Source organism: Pristis pectinata, chromosome 14 (assembly GCF_009764475.1).
Source record: "Pristis pectinata isolate sPriPec2 chromosome 14, sPriPec2.1.pri, whole genome shotgun sequence".
Classification (NCBI taxonomy): Eukaryota; Metazoa; Chordata; class Chondrichthyes; order Rhinopristiformes; family Pristidae; genus Pristis; species Pristis pectinata.
In genome coordinates, this window is record NC_067418.1 from 23,986,888 (window position 1) to 24,004,780 (window position 17,893).

General features: G+C 40.3%; 1 protein-coding gene across 1 annotated transcript in view; it reads left to right on the forward strand.

The window, feature by feature from the left end:
- The window catches only part of LOC127577808 (ankyrin repeat and BTB/POZ domain-containing protein 2-like), a 157,547-nt gene that overhangs the window by 126,220 nt on the left and 13,434 nt on the right, over positions 1-17,893 (forward strand). Inside the window, exons 5-13 of the mRNA XM_052029386.1 lie at positions 1,578-1,730; positions 3,267-3,432; positions 6,250-6,339; positions 6,452-6,553; positions 9,187-9,283; positions 13,378-13,513; positions 14,932-15,158; positions 16,583-16,761; positions 17,002-17,107. Of these exons, the coding sequence (XP_051885346.1) occupies positions 1,578-1,730; positions 3,267-3,432; positions 6,250-6,339; positions 6,452-6,553; positions 9,187-9,283; positions 13,378-13,513; positions 14,932-15,158; positions 16,583-16,761; positions 17,002-17,107 (1,256 nt within the window). The remainder of the gene's footprint in view (positions 1-1,577; positions 1,731-3,266; positions 3,433-6,249; positions 6,340-6,451; positions 6,554-9,186; positions 9,284-13,377; positions 13,514-14,931; positions 15,159-16,582; positions 16,762-17,001; positions 17,108-17,893) is intronic.

The window sequence follows — 17,893 nt, forward strand, 5'->3', positions numbered from 1 at the left end:
AATTTTCATAAACTTTGTTATTTTACCAGCTTGTTCACTAAATAATCAGATATTTTCATCTTTTGTGCTAACAAATGAAGTGGTATGCAAGTCAATAATGGCCCCTGGTGCTTGCATAGTGATTGTGTAAACCCTCTTCCTCCAAAGCCCGCCAGTTATTCCTGGGATGTTTATTTGAACAGAATGCTCGGCAGAAAAAATAAACTGGCTAATTCGTCATAGACCAAAGAATACTTCTACTTGTCCATTGCACAGCAAACGTTACTTTTAATAGGAAGCAAGATCACTCAAAGCAAATAGTAAGTTTACTTGCGTGAAGAAAAATCTTTGTCACTGTTGTCTCTCCAGTTCAACCCTTCTATGCCAACATTCTGCAAAGGTCACTGCTGCTGAAGGTGTGGCCAAACTGTGTGGCATATGGAAGAGCAGATAAGTTAACACTTCAGCCCTACCTCACAAAGTAGCATGTAAGATGAACAAGTATTTTAATCTATGGTCGTTGAAAAAGAGCAGAAAAAGAGAGGAGGATGTTGCAGAATGGCAGGAAGCACGAGGTTGATAGTTGACTGAGATGATCTATTTCTCACATACTTCAAGTATTTATCTTTTCCACTCCTCACTTTCCATTGTTCATTCATTGACCCTTCAGTCATTCCAGAGAGACTTTCACTCATTTTTCTTGTCACCCTTCCCTTTGATTTGCTTCTATTAAAATGCTTGTCTTTCATTTTATTGGTTTTAATTAAGGACTGAACTTCTAAAGTATTAACTATGCAGAGACTAGCTGACTTGCGGTGCATTTCCAAAGTATTCTGTCTGTTTTTAGGTTTCCAGCATTTGTATTTTTGTGCTGAGGGTGGGTGTTGATGGTTTTCTTTGTTTATTTCTAAATTGGGTTTTAATTTGTTATTTGGAGTGCAAGGTACAAGAGCAAGATATGATTCGTGTGTTTTTAAGAACAACAGTGACTTGTCTATTGGACCCATTATGTGTTGTACTTCAGCGGGGTCACTTATTGTACTGAAGCTCGACACTTTGTGGTCCTTTTTCAAATAGTGGGAGAGTTCATCGTTCATCTATGTTTGTGTCACTGATTGGCTTTCGATAAACTTTAGGTAAATTACAAGACTGGAAAAGCTTCATTCTTCAGTCATGAAAAGTGGAGACTGGATAGAACTATAAAGAAATGCAGCATACAGTGTATTCAGCAAGAAATGCTGAATACACCGCATCAAGTAGGAACAAGGGACATTGGATCAAATTGGCAAAAGAGGAATCTAAATCCCCTTAAAGCGACTTCTTAAAACTGTTTTGATAGTTCACTTTCTTTTGGGCGTACCACAACTTGAATCTGAAAACCCAACTTTTTTTAGTTGATCTGCAGACTCCAGAGATCAGCCTCCCGATAGTTTTCTCAATAAAGTCTAACACTATTTCCTTTGCATTCTGGTTACTGAAACTGGGCACTGCCTCAAACTGTGGTCTGCCTAGTGCATTAAGGGTGATGTTTGTTATTGCTAAAATTGCTTTTGCTATAACTTAATGTCGAGGTTTTTTTCTCTTGTACCTTCTGTTAGGCCATTCATGTTGCTGCCTCCATTAATGGAGTGGATGAGAGTAGCCATCACGCATGCCGAACATCGGCGCAGTCTAACTGTCGACAGTGATGATGTGAGACAGACAGCTCGTTTGCTGCTACCAGGACTAGATTGTGAACCACGGCAACTCAAGTACGTGCAATTCCTTTGTCATGAGCTGAAATGTAGAGAAAGGGGCATCCGTCTTTGTACCAAGTACAGTATGTAGATAGAGGCCCAATACAATGCAATACCAAGACTTTGGGGAAACACAGACGCACTAATTGGGACGTAAAGATGACCATGGATTTGAAAGTCAACAGGATGACCTGAATGATTTTGTGTCTAATTCCAACTTTCAGAAGAGCTTTGAAACTGATTTTACTGTTCAAATGCTTTGACTTTCAGAGAGACATGTTAAATGTTTACACTAATATTGATTATGATAGGTTAGCTGCTTAAAAAATCCCAAACATCCTTTCCTCATAGTCTTCCTTATCAGCGGGGTGCTGTGTATTGTTATTCAGTATGTTTTACGAAGTGCGTTCAAAGGAGAAGTTGTTCATGCATCTGGTTGCTTTATGTTAGTGGGCTCTTAAATATAATGGGAAGTTCTTCCTGTATTTCCATTTTATGGTTTGCAATGTGTTTTGAAACCAGCATAACTAAAGAAGCCTAAAGTAACAGAGTTGGTGCACATCATGAATATTTGCATGTTCAGTGACCCACTCTGTACTCCCATACAGATTCAGAAACAATTTTGAATCATAGCTGAGATTTGTCTCCTCTTGATCCCATAATTAGTGCTGCTAAGTTAAAGCTAAAATGAAGCAGAAATTTTAGCGGAAGGCAGGATAGGAAAATGTGGGTGGTTGCAGCAGTATCTGCCTTCACAGGCTACAGCACATCACCTGTAGCTTTGCCTCTCAAAGTGTCTCCATGCAGCACCATTGCTCAGAGCTTCATAAACCAGCAGTAGAAGAAAAGGACATAGAAACTCAGCAAAGCTTTCTCAACAAGTCAATTCCATCAGGTCGTGAATAAGAGAGAGAGACAGACGGAGGAGATCCCTGATACTGTACTGCTACTTTAACCCCACCTGCGGCTAGCCCCCTTGAGGTAGGGAAGGAAAGATCTGATTTCCACCCACCGACTGTTGCTTTAAGAGAGAGAGACAGACGAAGGAGATCCCTGATACTGTACTGCTACTTTAACCCCACCTGCGGCTAGCCCCCTCGAGGTAGGGAAGGAAAGATCTGATTTCCACCCACCGACTGTTGCTGTAAGAGAGAGAGACAGACGAAGGAGATCCCTGATACTGTACTGCTACTTTAACCCCACCTGCGGCTAGCCCCCTCGAGGTAGGGAAGGAACGATCTGATTTCCACCCACCGACTGTTGCTGGCAGTGCATCTGCGTGCCTGCTGTACAAGGACAGGATTGAGGTCAACCTAGTAGAAGACTCCCTATGCAGGAATACATCTGAAAACAAAACACTTGGGCAAGTTACCCAGTAATTTGTCATGAGCTTGGAACTCTTGCAAATTGTATTCCAGCCACAAAAAAAGCCAATGTCTTCAGGAAAGAAGGAAGAAAAATGCTGAAGGGAAGGAATATTAAGTGTTTTTTAATTGATTGCATTAGCCTGTTCTGGCAGCCCATGCAAACATTTGTAATACATTTGCTTAGAACCGAGGACTGTTTCAGCTCATTTCGTAGACTGGATGCAAAAGCCGCCACAGCCAAGTTCCAGCAAGACCTTGGATTTCGCATGTTGAGCTGTGGCAGAACGGATCTGGTGAATCAGGCCATAGAGCTTTTAGGAATCGATGGTGTCAACACCATGGACAACCAGGTAAAACTTGCTTCCCTTCTTGATTTTCACTTATTCGATATGGTGACATCTAAGAATTCTAACCATAGTTAATAAGGGAGAAATTTGTCACTGGATTTAAACAGATGTAAGGGTATCAGCTGCTGTTGTAATCACCTCCTAATGTCCAATTCCAGTGTGGTCAATAGGACAAATTCAATTAGTGAGCAGCCAATACTTTTCCATGTATAGCTCTAGCATCCAAAGACTAATCTCTCTCCCATGGAGTCAGTGCGTAATTATAATTGGGTTGTGTAACATTCATGTCGAAGTATCTTTGAACGCCCTCAAAGAAGCACCAGATTGTGTAAAAAAGGTAAAAAAAAAAGACATATTTACATTACATCTTTCGTTATCTGAGGACATCCCAAAACATTTTGTAGCCAACAAACTACTCCTATCTGATGGAGAAAATGCCGCAGCCAGTATGTTTTTGGAATTGAACTGAGCTGTACGTGGAACAATTTCAAAATTTAGTCGAAGACACAGAGCTTGCAAATGTGGTCTATCAGTGAGGAGAATAGTGATAGAGTTGGAGTGGATGAAGACGGGCTGGTGGAATGAGCAGACAGGTGACAGAAGAAATGTAACGCAGAGAATTGTGAAGTGACCTATTGTGATAGGAAGGAGAAAAGGCAGCGGAATAAAGGTCGCAATTCTAGAGGAGATGCAGGAACAGCAATATGGATGTTTATGTGCATAAATCTTTAGAGGTGGCAGCATTTCTATTTAAAAAGCACATGGGAACCTGGGCTTTATAAATAGAACGATATAAAGATGGTGACCCTCAATGAAATGCTGGTTCTGTTGCATCCAAACCTGGGAGCTGCATTGTGCTGCACAGGCTGATGAGTGCCAGTTAATGTTTTGAACTACATAAAGCACATTAAGCAAGAGATGTCGTGCTGGCTTGAGATTAATAGAGCTGCTCTTGCGAGATTGATCGGGCTAGTGCTTCTGCTCTGCCTTCACACTTCTCTTCCACTCAGTATAGATGAGAACACACCAGTGGAGTGATCACTAAAGAGATCCTTCCAAGACTTCAGAGGTCACTGTCGAACTGCTTCAAGGATAATTTTTGGGTGTCCTTGAAATGTTTATTCTGGTCTCTCAAAGTATTTTCCCTCTTTCAGCTCAATGTAGATCTCCCCTGGTGGTCTGTCATCTAATATCATCAGGCCTACATGACTGAAGGCAACTATTATTGCAGGAGTGAAGGGAGAAGATAGTGTGCCTGGTAGGTAGTCAGACTTAGAGGAATGCAAAGAGTGACACAGACTTGTCAACCCAGGGACATGGCTGTTTAACTAAATGATGTCCACTAGTAGGGATGCTACTTAATTCCTCACCCGGGTCAGTTGGACTTGCCATTTCCCCACCCTTCTCTTTTCTCAGCCTTTATATAGTTCAAGTACATAGGGTTGTATCTCACAGACAGATGCATATAGTGCTGTTCCTCTCAAATGCCAGACTTCCGTTTGCACAGGATATCAAATCTCAAAGTCCTGAACTTCGTGGATAGATGGTGCCACATCTGTCAATACATTTTCCATTGGAATTCTCATGACAAACAGAGGCAGAGCTCCATCTTGCCGAGATTCCCCAACACGTTTTCTTAGGTAGGGTGGGGAATATGAAACCTATTTTGATTTCCATGGGAATTTGGGACTGCAATTAAAAGTCAAAGGGGGAGCTGAGTTCTGTTCTTTAATTACTTTGATTTAATGTTCTTAATGAAATGTTTCTACCTTATTTAAAAATGTTAATAATTTACTTCATTTTTGATATTTTTGAATGTCTGAATGTCAGAGGCATTAAAAACTATCACAGCTGGCAAAGCTTGGGGTCAAGTTTGGTTGGCTGTTCAAGGCGACTTCCTCAGTGACTGTCAAAGGCTCTGCCTCTACTCAGGACATGTAGCTAGATCCTGGGACAATTTAGGCCAGCGAGATAGTCCCTCTTTATCTGGACCAAGTAAATACTTAAGAACGTGGGAAAACAGGAGCAGATCTCAGCCCCTCACACCCGCACCACCATTCAATGTGATCATGGCAGATCCATCCCAGGCCTCAACTTCTCTTCTTTGCCAATTCGTTGATCTTTCAAAAACATATCCACCGCCTTGTTAAACACCTCCAATGAGCTAGCCTGTTGTGGGAAATGTGTGATGGTTCTGGGCAGCAGACCTGGGCCAGCAAGATTGGTCTCATGCTTATTGAGCAAGAACATAATTTATAAAAGAAAAACATGATGAATATCAATAATACACGATTGCATTTGGTAGCAATGGTTCTGACGACACTGACTAGCCTGAAGAGGAGTTAATCTCTTCTGGTTTGAAGGGGATCTGTACCAGTGCCTTCATCAAAACCTGGAGGTTTGCAACAAAGCTTTACAGACAAGAAATCCAGTAAGCAAGATGATTTGTATAAAGTAGCTTTCTACATTCTAGAGTTGGTCTTTGGGCATTGACCTGTAATTACTACTTTCCTGAATTCACTAAGTTTCATCTGAGGGGAAGTGCACTGTGTGGGGTATGACAAACCAGCAGACCAGTGACAAGTGTAAAGCAAGCTATGGCTATGCTTCAAATCACTAAACCTCATATTTATTGACCAAGTAACTCAAGGTGATTTGTGATCTAGATTATAACAAGAATCCAAGTATAATTTCTGTGTGTTTCCAAAACCCCAGCATTGTTGCTGACAAGCTCTATCTAGTTATTATGTGTTTTAACGTTGAAGCATTGCTTGTGATTGGCCATTTTCCCACTGATGTTCTTGAGCTACATTTGTACAGGGGATGACACCACTTATGTACGCCTGTGCTGCAGGGGATGAAGCCATGGTCCAGATGTTAATTGATGCTGCTGCAAACTTGGATCTTTCAGTGAGTCTTCATTTATTTTACAAAAGTAACTGACTGCCAGAAACCATCAGTTTTCCTTGTTGGATTTTTCAAATATCCGTCGATAATGAAATATTCCATCTCATCTCCTCAGCTTCCCGGGAATACTCAGAGATATCCTTCGGTGCACCCAGACAGCAGGCGCTGGACAGCCCTCACCTTTGCTGTACTGCACGGACATATCCCTGTCGTTCAGGTATCAAAAAACACTGGGCTAAGTGACTGAGTTGGTTCGATAGCCATGGTTCTTGCCCCACATGTTTAATGTTCCCAGCTGGCTACTGTTATAGTTACTTTTATGGGCCATAACAGTACTCTCTGGTAATACATTATGGTAGATCTGATAACTGGCTCATCTCCAGTGTGTCTCACTCCCATGTAAGAGTTTAATAGCTACTTCTTTTAAACAAATAACTGCAAGCCCAAAGTTCAAACTTGCTTGATTTGGACCAGATCGTCATTCTTTGATAAAGCTAACTGGCAAATCTTGTGACAACTTTAAAGCTATCTTAAGAAGCAGAAGTCGTTCCAAACTTCTGTTCTCCTTTATCAACTGCCTCTAACCTCCCCCATAAAGCTTCTCAATCTCGGCAATGGCAGGATTGTCTTCGGAGAAAGGGTTGGGCTGGTTGAATCTGTATTCATTGGAGTTCGCAAGAATGAGAGGCAATTTTACTGAAACTTGATTCTTTGGGAGCTTGACGGGAAATGTTGGGAGATGTTTCCCCTCAAAGGAGTGTCTAGGACTAGAAGGCATTGTCTGAGGGTAAAGAGGTACCCATTTAACACTGAGGTGAGAAAGAATTTCTTCAATCAAGAGGTTGTGAAGTTGGAATTATTTGGAATTCCTTGCCTCAGAAAGCTGTGGAGGCCAAATCTGTGAACAGGTTCAAAGCTGAGACATTTTTAATTAACAAGTGAAACAAGGTTTTGAGGAGAGGGCAGCAGGGCTTAAGGAAAGTTGGATCAGCTGTGATTTTATTGAAAGACATCCTCCTGTTCTATGTCTTATAGTCTTCCATTCTAAACATGCAAATCTTAGAGCTTACTCGTCTAGTCTTAGAGGATGCCTTGAGTACCTGAGTTTTTGTGTTTCAAGGGTTAAAACCTGATTAGTAAATTTGAATGCAGAATTTAAAGTTGTTTGTGATAGAGTTGATGGCGGATATTTTGAAAAGAGCAGGGGCAATGCAAGAGGCTAGTGATAATTTGCTGAAATAAATACAAGAAAAAATAAGCAAGAGAAGTTGGTGCAAATGACCTTCAATGGGAAATGAAAGCAAGACCATGAACAATATGCAGTGCTCTGAAGTTGAGGGTTTTATGGGTGGTTTGTATAATAATTATGCTGATGGTCATTACAGCAGTAACATGTAGTGTGTGCAAGGTAAAACGGAAAACGTGGATAACGCAAATGTGTGTGTATTTTATTCAGGGTTCTTTTTTGCTTGAGCATAATGATGCACAGATATCACACATATTTACCTATACTATCATTTATAAAATCGAAATAGCAAGTGATTGGAATCCATGGCTTTGGCAGTGTACACAGACAGGCTCAAGTCTGAATATGAATAAGTTCTGCCTGTTTCTGGATCTATGTACATTTCTCTGTAATTTCTCGTACCTGCTGACCCGGGTGGTTGTGAAAGGCTGCACCATAACTTCTTGGGGAAACACAGAGGTTTGGACATTAGATATCAGAATTAAGCACATCTATTACATTCTGTGGTTGAATACTTAGCAGCAGAAGCCACCACATTTAGCACATAAAGGCTGGTGACTTGTATGCTGGAATAAGGTGGCACTGAGTGCCTGTGGAAACACTTGTTGGAGGTCATGTCCTGAGGGGGTGGGAGGAATATGAACTTATTTATTTCTCTTAATGGGTTTCTTGATTTCTTTTTTCTTAATCCCTAAATAAATTTTTCTTCATTAGTTTTCATCTCTTTGTTCATTGCCTTCATCCGGTACCGATCAAGGCAAAATCTCCTGCTGTAAAATACTGTGATTAAACCCATTGTCTTTGGCATAAACCTCACTCCCTGGAGATTCCATCCCATTCCACGGCAACTGTCTGAAACTGAAGTAGGTTTTTGACACCATCGGTAACACATTTAAACCCAAGCTGACCTTCTATCCCTGGTATCACCAGGACTACTTTGGCCACTCACGTGGTACCACCTGGCTCTGTTCCTTCATCAGCTCATCTACTACTGAAGCCCTCAGCCATGCCTATGCCACCACTAGCCATCACTATTCCAACACACTGCTGACAGACCTCCCTTGCTGAAATTTCCATAAATTTGAGGCAATCCAAAGTTAAACTCTGTTAGTTCTCAACTCCTCTTAAGTCTCGTTCACCCATCATCCTTTCTTGTTAACTTGCATCCACTCCATATCTTGTCTTGTCGCAATTTAAAAATTCTTATTTTCACAACCTTACTTTCAAAGTCCTCATGGTCTCAACCCTCACCACCTCTGAAATCTCTTCTAACCTTGTAAAGCAGATGCCTGCCCTCCCCTAATTCTGTCACTTGCTCATCCCCAAATTTAATTCCTCTACCATTGGTAGCCACTTCTTCAACTCCTAACGCCCCAAGTTCAGAAACTCCTTGCATAAACCTCCCACCTCAGTTTCTTTGTTTGTTGCTCCCTGCAACATACCTCTTTGTCCAAATATTGATCATTGACTTGATATCTTCCAAAGTGTCTCAGCATTTATATTTTGTTTGTTAATGCTTGTGAACTGTCTGAGTGTTTTTGCTATGTTGCAAGTTCTCTATCAATGGAAGTTGTTCATTTGGATGTTATTGCTGCGTTTTATAGCTGCTGCTTGATGCTGGAGCAAACGTGGAAGGTGCCCTCATTAATTCCGGGGAAGATAATTGTGCCGAGACACCACTTCAGCTAGCTTCAGCAGCAGGTAATCTCTCCTTTCACTTCCCTCTCCTCTCCACCCACCCTATGTTTGATAAAGTAGGAGTTTCCATTTCATCTACACAAGCTCCGGCCTGTCTTTTATTCCCAGTAGTTTGGAATGCCTCAGATGATGTATCACCTGCACAAGTTCCCAAGATTAATAGAAGAAAGCCCAGTCAGTCCATGCTGGGTCATCCGTCCAGAACAAACTGACAGTCCACCCATCACAGCCCAGACTATTTCTTAATTGATTCCAGGACATTTGCGTCTATTACCTTAAATGGAATCTTGTTTAAGGGGTATTGGTATTGATTTGACACTGTATTTCTATTGAATACCACTGTGCCTGGTTTATTATTCATTTATCTGTTTGCTAAAGGAATATCTAGCAAGCAAGTAAATTTGAAACCAGTTTAAAGACAGAGAGAGAAGCTAATGACCCTGAGAGAAGAGGCATGCTATCAATTTCTCAGCTTGATTCAGGATCCTGCACAACTGCTACATATAGTTTAAATGGAATTATTTACAGACCACATTTTTGCCATTTGACCGGTAAAGCCAATAATAGGACAAGAGCTTTACTTCAAACAATGCTATTTTAATTCAGCAGCGCAGTTTGAATAACTATAAATCTGTTATCGTTTTTGGAAGTGATTTATGATGTGATGTCATTTGGAAGTGACATCATTTTAATATGTTGCAAGCTTAAAGAGACACCGCCTCCTCAGGACATTTATAACTTAAGTTTACTTGAACATTTTTGTAACATTGCATTTGTTAGAGTGCAGTAGTATCCTGAGGACCCTCTGGTCACAGTTAATTTGATAGCCAGGTTTGTACTGTGGAGAGTTTACTGTTGCACCTCAACAAAGTGGAATATTTTGGTTTCAGGAAGAGCAATGCATTTGAATTGATAGGATCCTTCTAAGGAGTATACAATTTGCATTGTAGTGACATATTTCATTTGAATGCAGTGTCACAAAGTAAGGCCAAATTAGAACAGCACATGTAATTAGAACATATCATAAGAAATAGAAGCAGAATTCAGCCCGCTTCTACTTTCTCCCCCATTTAATATGATTGTAGCTGATGAGCGCCACTTTCCTGCACTAACTCCAAATCCCTTGATTTCCTTTAGCCAAAAATCTGTCAGCCTGCATTGAAACTACTCGGTAACTGGACCTCGCAAATATTCACCACTCCATGGGTGAAGAAATTCCTCCTTATCTCTCTCCTGAATGGCTAAGCTCTTGTTTTGAGACACAGATTGTGATCCCTGGTCATAGACACCACAGACAAGGGAAACATCTTGCCTGCATCTGCCTTCTCTAGAGGCATACAAATTCTGTAAGCTTCAATGAGATAACTTCTCATTCTTCTCAAATTGAAGGAGTACAACCCCAGCCTCCTTTATCTCTCCTCATATTTTGAACCCACCAGCCTGGGAATCAGAAATAAGAACATAATACTGGAAACACTCAACAGAACAGAGGGCATCTGTGGAAAGAGAAACAGAGTTAATGTTTCAGGTTGAAGACCCTTTACTATAATTGGATATCGAGAGAACATGTTGAGGGGTAGGGGAGGGATCAACAGGGGAAATGGAATATCTCTGGGCCAGAAATCAATCAATCAATCAATCAAGTGCACTTCCACTATTGCAAGTATATCCTTCCTAAGGTAGGGAGACCAGACCTGCATACAGTATTCCAGATTAGGTCTCACTAGGGCTCTGTGTAATTGGACCACAATGTCTGTAGTCTTGTAACCAAATCCCGTTGCAGTAAAGGCCAACATTATATTTGCTTTCTGAATTGCCTGTTGAACCTGCATAGTAACCTTGTGATTCATGTACAAGGAAACCCAGGTCCCTCTGAGCTCCGACACATATCGGTCACCATTTAAAAAAAATTCTCTATCTTTCTACATTTCTTATCAGAGTGGATGACTCACATTTTTCAATATTAAGTTAAATTTTGCATGTCCATGACCATTCACTTAGTCTATTTGCCCCAAAACCTTTCTTCCTCGTCCCCGCAACCCACCTTGCCACTAAGCTTTGTATTATCCGCAAACAGTAGACTGAAAGAAAGTTAAAGATAGGTCAGAAGTCATTGTAACAATTGGGAGAAAATTGCTGAAGGTTCTGTGTGATAAGATTATAAAAGTCTTTAAATATGTTTACTCTCTTTCTGCTCATCACAACCAGAGCCCTTGACTTTTGAAATGTTATGTATGATGAAACTCGATAACGAATAACCTATTGCCTCAAATCATGATAATATTACACAGATGTTCCTTGGAATTCAGTGACCTTGAATAATATCTTCTGGTTTCTATTAGATGATAAGATGCAGACCATCAGGAAATCAGCACTCAAACAAAGCTCTAAGTTAGCCGCATTGATGTCTAAAATTTCTTTACAGATCTGCAGCATTTTGGACTTTTATCTGATATGGATCATTTAAATAACAATTTCTGGGTTCTCTAATATATCAGCCACACAGCTGACAACACTAGTGTAGATTATTGAACGTGGAAAGTATAACCATCACTTTGTAAGAAAACAGTAAGCCATATAGTTACTTGTAACCTTTTCAAGAGCAAAGAAGGTAATTCATTCATGGCTAGCAGCTCCAGTAGCCTTAGCTTCACCTCTATAATCACAGCACCAAGTTTTGCAATACTCAATTGACTGTATGTACTGTATATAACACATCTAAGCAGAGCAATGGCAACAGCATCTTCAAATCGTATATTGCTTTAAAAGAACAGATTGTAAAACATTTATATTGGAAATTTTAAAAACACTGCTAATTTTACAGAAAAGTTATGATAATTGTGCTTTGACTGTCTTTGTTCCTCTCACAGCCTTCAGGCTTTCAAAGTCTTATAATTATTTCCTGACTGGTTTATCATCATCTCTTCTCCTTTCAATCCAGTATTGCCAGGCATTGTGGGCTTTGAGTCTGTTTGCCTTCATTTCACAGCAATAATCATTGACATTCTCTCAGGTCCGTGTTGGAATAATGGGGAGGGAGAGTAATTGTTCAGCATAACAGCAGAGCTTGTACCTGTCATTGCGCAATGTCTCTGTGTTCACACTTTTCATTATAGATCACAGGAAGCAATCACAGAGAGAGCGATTCTCGATTGGTTGCTTGTATATTTCCCAAGCTGAGGGCCTTTATGTTTCTCATTGTAACCGGAGTCTTTCAGTATGATTCTTTGTAGTTGTACAGGGTCGAGCACTATTACATTGTTGTAGCTAAACAACTCTAAACATTTTTCCACTATGTAAAATGTATTCTTCAATCAAAATCGTTTTACCAGAAGTTAATGGAAGTTGGCCAGCCAATCAGCTTGTAAGCGTTTCCGTATCCATCTGTTAGTCTGCTCATGGTGCATGCTTCAGTGTTGAACGCTGGAATGAGGAGGTGGTGCATCAAACCTTAATCTATTTGACATCCCTCAGCTGTGTAAAATTCACTGGATACTCATTGTCACTGGGTTGTTTAGGGCTAAACAGTAGGTATTTTGGAAAAAGAAACTTTTTTTGACTTGTGTGGATAATCTCTGTGCACACAAATCCTCAATATACATGTTTTAAAGTTTAGTTTTAAAATAGAATGCAGCAGTTCACTTAGATGGCTCACTATCCCCTTCTCAAGGACAACTGAAGAAGCAGAAAATGCTGTCTTTGCCAACAACACCCACATCTCTTAAAAATGATACAGGCAATCTTCTAAAATCTAGTGGGTAGCTCAGCCATACTTCCCTCTGGACTACACAAAGGAAAAGGAACTGGGATTTATAGTGAAGATTGCTGTTAAGCATCACCTGGAAGTGAGTGTGAGTAGCTGATGGAGATGTGAAGAACCTTCCCCTCAGTGAATAAATAACGATGCCAATATCAGAAGATCATATGAAACAGACTCGTTCCCAAATGCACAAAGGGCCAGAAAACACAACCTAATATTCCACCACTCGGAATAAACCAATGTTCTACATAATTAGGTGTGAGGTTAGCATTGGCACACAGCTGCAATGTCCTGCCTGTTTTAGAGTTACTTAAAATTCCACTTGGTGCTCTTCTAGGTAACTACGAGTTGGTTAGCTTGCTGCTGAGTAGAGGTGCGGATCCTTTACTGAATGTACTCGACACAAATGGGATGACATCAGTGCTGCATGAGGATATGAACTGCTTCAGCCACGCAGCTGCCCACGGACACAGGTAACCGCCGGGCGATTGGTGAATGAAAGAATAGGCATAGCTTGAGGGACCTTGACATTTTACAGGGCAGTGTGAAACATTACACTGTTCTACTTTCCAGATACCATGTTTGTTTCTTTCCTCTACTAAAAGCTGTTGTAGAATCCAATTTAGTGAGCTTGCGGGTGGTAAAAATATACAGAGTCCAGCATTAATTAATGCAACATTGACATATTAGAGAAATCACATGAATAAAATAAGCAATTTATTTGTGCAGTTATCAATGAATTCCTTGGTAGTTTCAGCTTATTATTAGTAAGACTAATTCAGAAAACTTTAAATTTAAGTCCTGATGCAGGGTTTCGACCCGAAACGGTGACAATTCCTTTCTGCCCACGGATGCTGTTCAACCTGCTGAGTTCCTCCAGCAGATTGTTTGTGCTCCAGATTCCAGCATCTGCAGAATCTTGTCTCAGAAAACTTCACTTTCTTTGCTAGTGGAGTACATTATGCAAAACAAAGAACTGGGCTATCAAATCATACTTAAAGCAGTCGGTGTGGAGATGTGTGGGAAACAGGATGACGTTCATACCAAATTACTCATTAACTTCAATATGAATGGAAAATATGGAAGTCAAGCCGTTGATCAGTCAGTATCAGAGGGAAAAAAGTGTTTTGGATAAATTAGTTAAAATCCTAATGATAGATCAGACTAGAAATATTATTTTAAAAAACCAGAAGCTGAAAATCTGAAATAAAAACAAAAATTGCTGGGAACATTCCCAGCATGGGTTGAACAGCATCTGTGGAAAGAGAAACAGACTTAACATGTCAGATCAAAGACCCTTCATCAGAAAGGGGTAAGTGAGAAAACAAGTTGGATTTAAGTTGCAGAGAGGGAGGGGGAAGGATGGAAAGGAAAAAGGGAATATCTCTGAAAAGGCTGCCATGGTGATGCACTGTATACAAAGGCATCTGGCTGATAGCTAATATCAGGGGTATTCCCTTTGTCCAACCCCTTCTGCAACCTAAAACTTTTTTTTTCACTTATGTCAATATGAAGGGCCTTTGACCTGAAATATTCAGTCTATCCTGTTGTTCTGCCTGACCCACTGTTTCCAGCATTTTCTATTTTTCTTTCAGATGTTGATTTTGTGCAATTCCAGCATGTTTGTCTGTTATCAGTGGGGATTGTTTGCAGTGTAAAGGTTTTATGTTAGTGAAGACAACTGAACATTTTATTGGCTTTATAAGTGTTGTAGGACGAGTATTCAGTAAAATAATCTTTTTGTTACAAAGCACATTAACTTTACTGCTGGCAGAATCACAAATAACATTTTGCTTGTGTTTTTTTGCTATTTCTCGGATTAAAAAGTCAATGAAATATCGCTATCGCTTGCTTTAATAACTAAGTCTTGCTATTGTTTCTCATGACCCAGGAATGTGCTGCGGAAGTTGCTTACACCGCCCCAAGCTCCAAAAACTGATGTGCTTTCTCTGGAAGAAATTTTAGCAGAGGGAGTTGAGAGTGATATCTCAAGTATTGGAAGTATAAATGAAGGACAAGTGAAACTCTGCAAAGCCAGAATGAAGGCTTTACAAGAAGCTATGTATTACAGTGCTGAACATGGCTATCTTGATGTTACCATGGAGCTGAGGAACCTTGGTAGGATATCGGACATCTTTTTAGTAGTTTTACCTCATGTTGTGAAAATGCTAAAATATAATTTCATATGATTCTCACGTAATTTCCAAAGTGACTGTTCAATTCAGAAGGCTTTCTATCCCGAAGCTTAGCTTGTATCTGTAGTTACTCTGTTTCTGTATTCACACTTCCCATTGTGGATCACTGGAAACAATCACAAAGAGGATGATTCGCGGTGATTTGTTTTTCCTCAAGGCCTGTTATAGTGCAGCTTCCAGACCAAGCTGGAATTAGTGGCCTCAATCTGGCCTGAAGATTGAACTTGATTCTTCCTAGTCTGTATCTGCTTGCACTGTGTACTATGCTTTGCAGCTAAGGAAAAAAAAAGGCATTTTTGAGAAATAAAAAGCTTGCAATTGTGTACTCAAAATGACCCAAAGTGCTTCATGATCAATGGATTACTGTTTTGTCCATGGCCTGGTCAATTTGCACACAAGATCTTAAAACAGCAACAAGGTAATTGTTCTGATGTTGATGGTTGGAAGTAGGGGAGACAATGAACCTGAGGCTTTGACTCTGTTTCTATATGCAGATGCTGCCTGATTTGCTGAGTATTTCCTGCATTTTCTGTTTTATTTAAGACTGCCAGCATCAGCAACATTTTGCTTTTGGTTTATAAATAGAAGTACAGGAGCAATGGAGTAATGATGAATCTTTTGGCCACAACTGCGGTATTGCATCCAGATTTGGGTACCACACTTAATGAAAGGTGTATAGGCCTTAGAGGGTGCAGAAGAGACTTATCAGGGTAATCCCAAGGATGTATGGCTTTAGGTATGTGCAGAGCTGTTCTCCTAGTTTCAAAGGAACGTGAGATGGGATCTGCTGAGGTATTGGATAGTAGAGTTGGGAAAACTGTTCCCATTGATGAAAGGGTTGAGGGAGAGTGAGAGAAGTGGTGGCAGATTCAATAATAGGGAAAGGGAATGAGATAAGTACTTGAAAAGAAAAATAACTGTGAGACTTTAAGGAGAGCCTGGGAAGTCCAATTGCTCCTGCATACAGTTGGCATGGGCTGAATAGCCTACTTCCATGCTGCAGTCTTCTGGTAATTAGACAGGACATGAGGATAACTCCCATTCTCATGGAATACTCTCTTGGGACATTGTTTCAATCCACCTTCATAGGTAAATGGTGCCTCATTGTAACACCTTCCAAAACTACTTACTCACTGGTGGACTGTTGTCAACCCAGGCCATGTGCTGAGGTCTCTGGAATGAATCTGCTGCATTAAATGATTTTAATTCCTATCCTTTTAAGATGGTTTGATCCTGTTTTGTAGTACATTTGATTGCAGGACTAAATGTCAAGGTAACCTTCAAACATTCAGAATAGCTGTTTTTAAGGGTGATTAGATTTCATTTCTCATTCTGTTCTTTATATAGGTGTCCCCTGGAAACTACATATGTGGATTGAATCCCTGAGGACCTCATATCATCAGTGCAGATATCCTGTGATGCAGTATCTGTTACGGGAATTCATTACTATCAAAGAGGAGGACTACAATGAAGAGTTGATTCAAGAGGGACTTCCACTGATGTTTGATATTCTTAGGGTTAGCAAGGTAGAATGCATTTTTATTACAATATTCCATTGAAAATAATGAGGCATCCCAAGGATGTCATGAAATAGGATACATACAACTCACCATCTTCCTCACTAAATTATTAAACCTTTCTGGATTAGAGGATATGTGGCAGTATTTTTGAAACTAATATATTTGGCTTGGAACATGACAATATTTGACAGATTTTGGTCACTGTTTTCCTAAGCCTTTATTTCTGTGCTTTTTTTCCCCCCACAGAATGATGCAGTCAATCAGCAGATAGCTTCAATCTTTATACACTGTTATGGCAATGGTCCTATCCCTAGTATCCCTGAGATAAAGAGTAACCCACCTGCTCGATTAGGTATGTAATTAATACTCAAAATTTTGGGTGGCGCTGAGAGATGTTTGATATTCTGCCTTCTCCTGATTCATACGAATATACACCTCAAGTTTTCACCCTTGCTTTCTGAGCCATTGAAGACATCAGGATAAGAATTGGGTGAGGTAAATCCTACCTGACAAGAACAGTTTAAAATCAAGCCTGTGATTGTCGGCAGACAATGCAATTGTCAAAGCTGCTGATGATGTTGCCCTCACTTTGGCACACACTCACCTTCCAAATGCAATCACTGCATGATCATTGGAAATGGGATCTAGGGATATCTTCCCCACAGTAATGAGGACTGCCAGGATGAACAATGAATCCCCAACTGTCCCCCTTGTCCTCCTGATCTGAACCAGCAATGCATTAGAGCCTGCAACTGAATCTAAGAGCTGGCATTATTTCTCTAAATGACATCCCAGGAATTCATCAGAATAACCACATATACTTGAGACAGAGAAATATATTAATGGATGCACCCTTGGGGAAATTCTCAGCTTTATCAGATTATTCCCATTGAACAAAACCTTTTACTTCAGAGTGGAATGTAGTTCAAATCAAGTGGCTTCTGAGAAAACATTCTTCCCATCCCTTTCACACCCCTCCCTACCACAAAGGAATGTTGCCTAAAACCCACATCCCTTATAAACTCCCACTAAATTACATTTAGTTATCAGTCTATCCTCCTTCCACATGCTTTGCATAATGTCCTCTACACGACATTCAATCATCACCATTAGACTTTGTAGGAACATTTTCATTAAC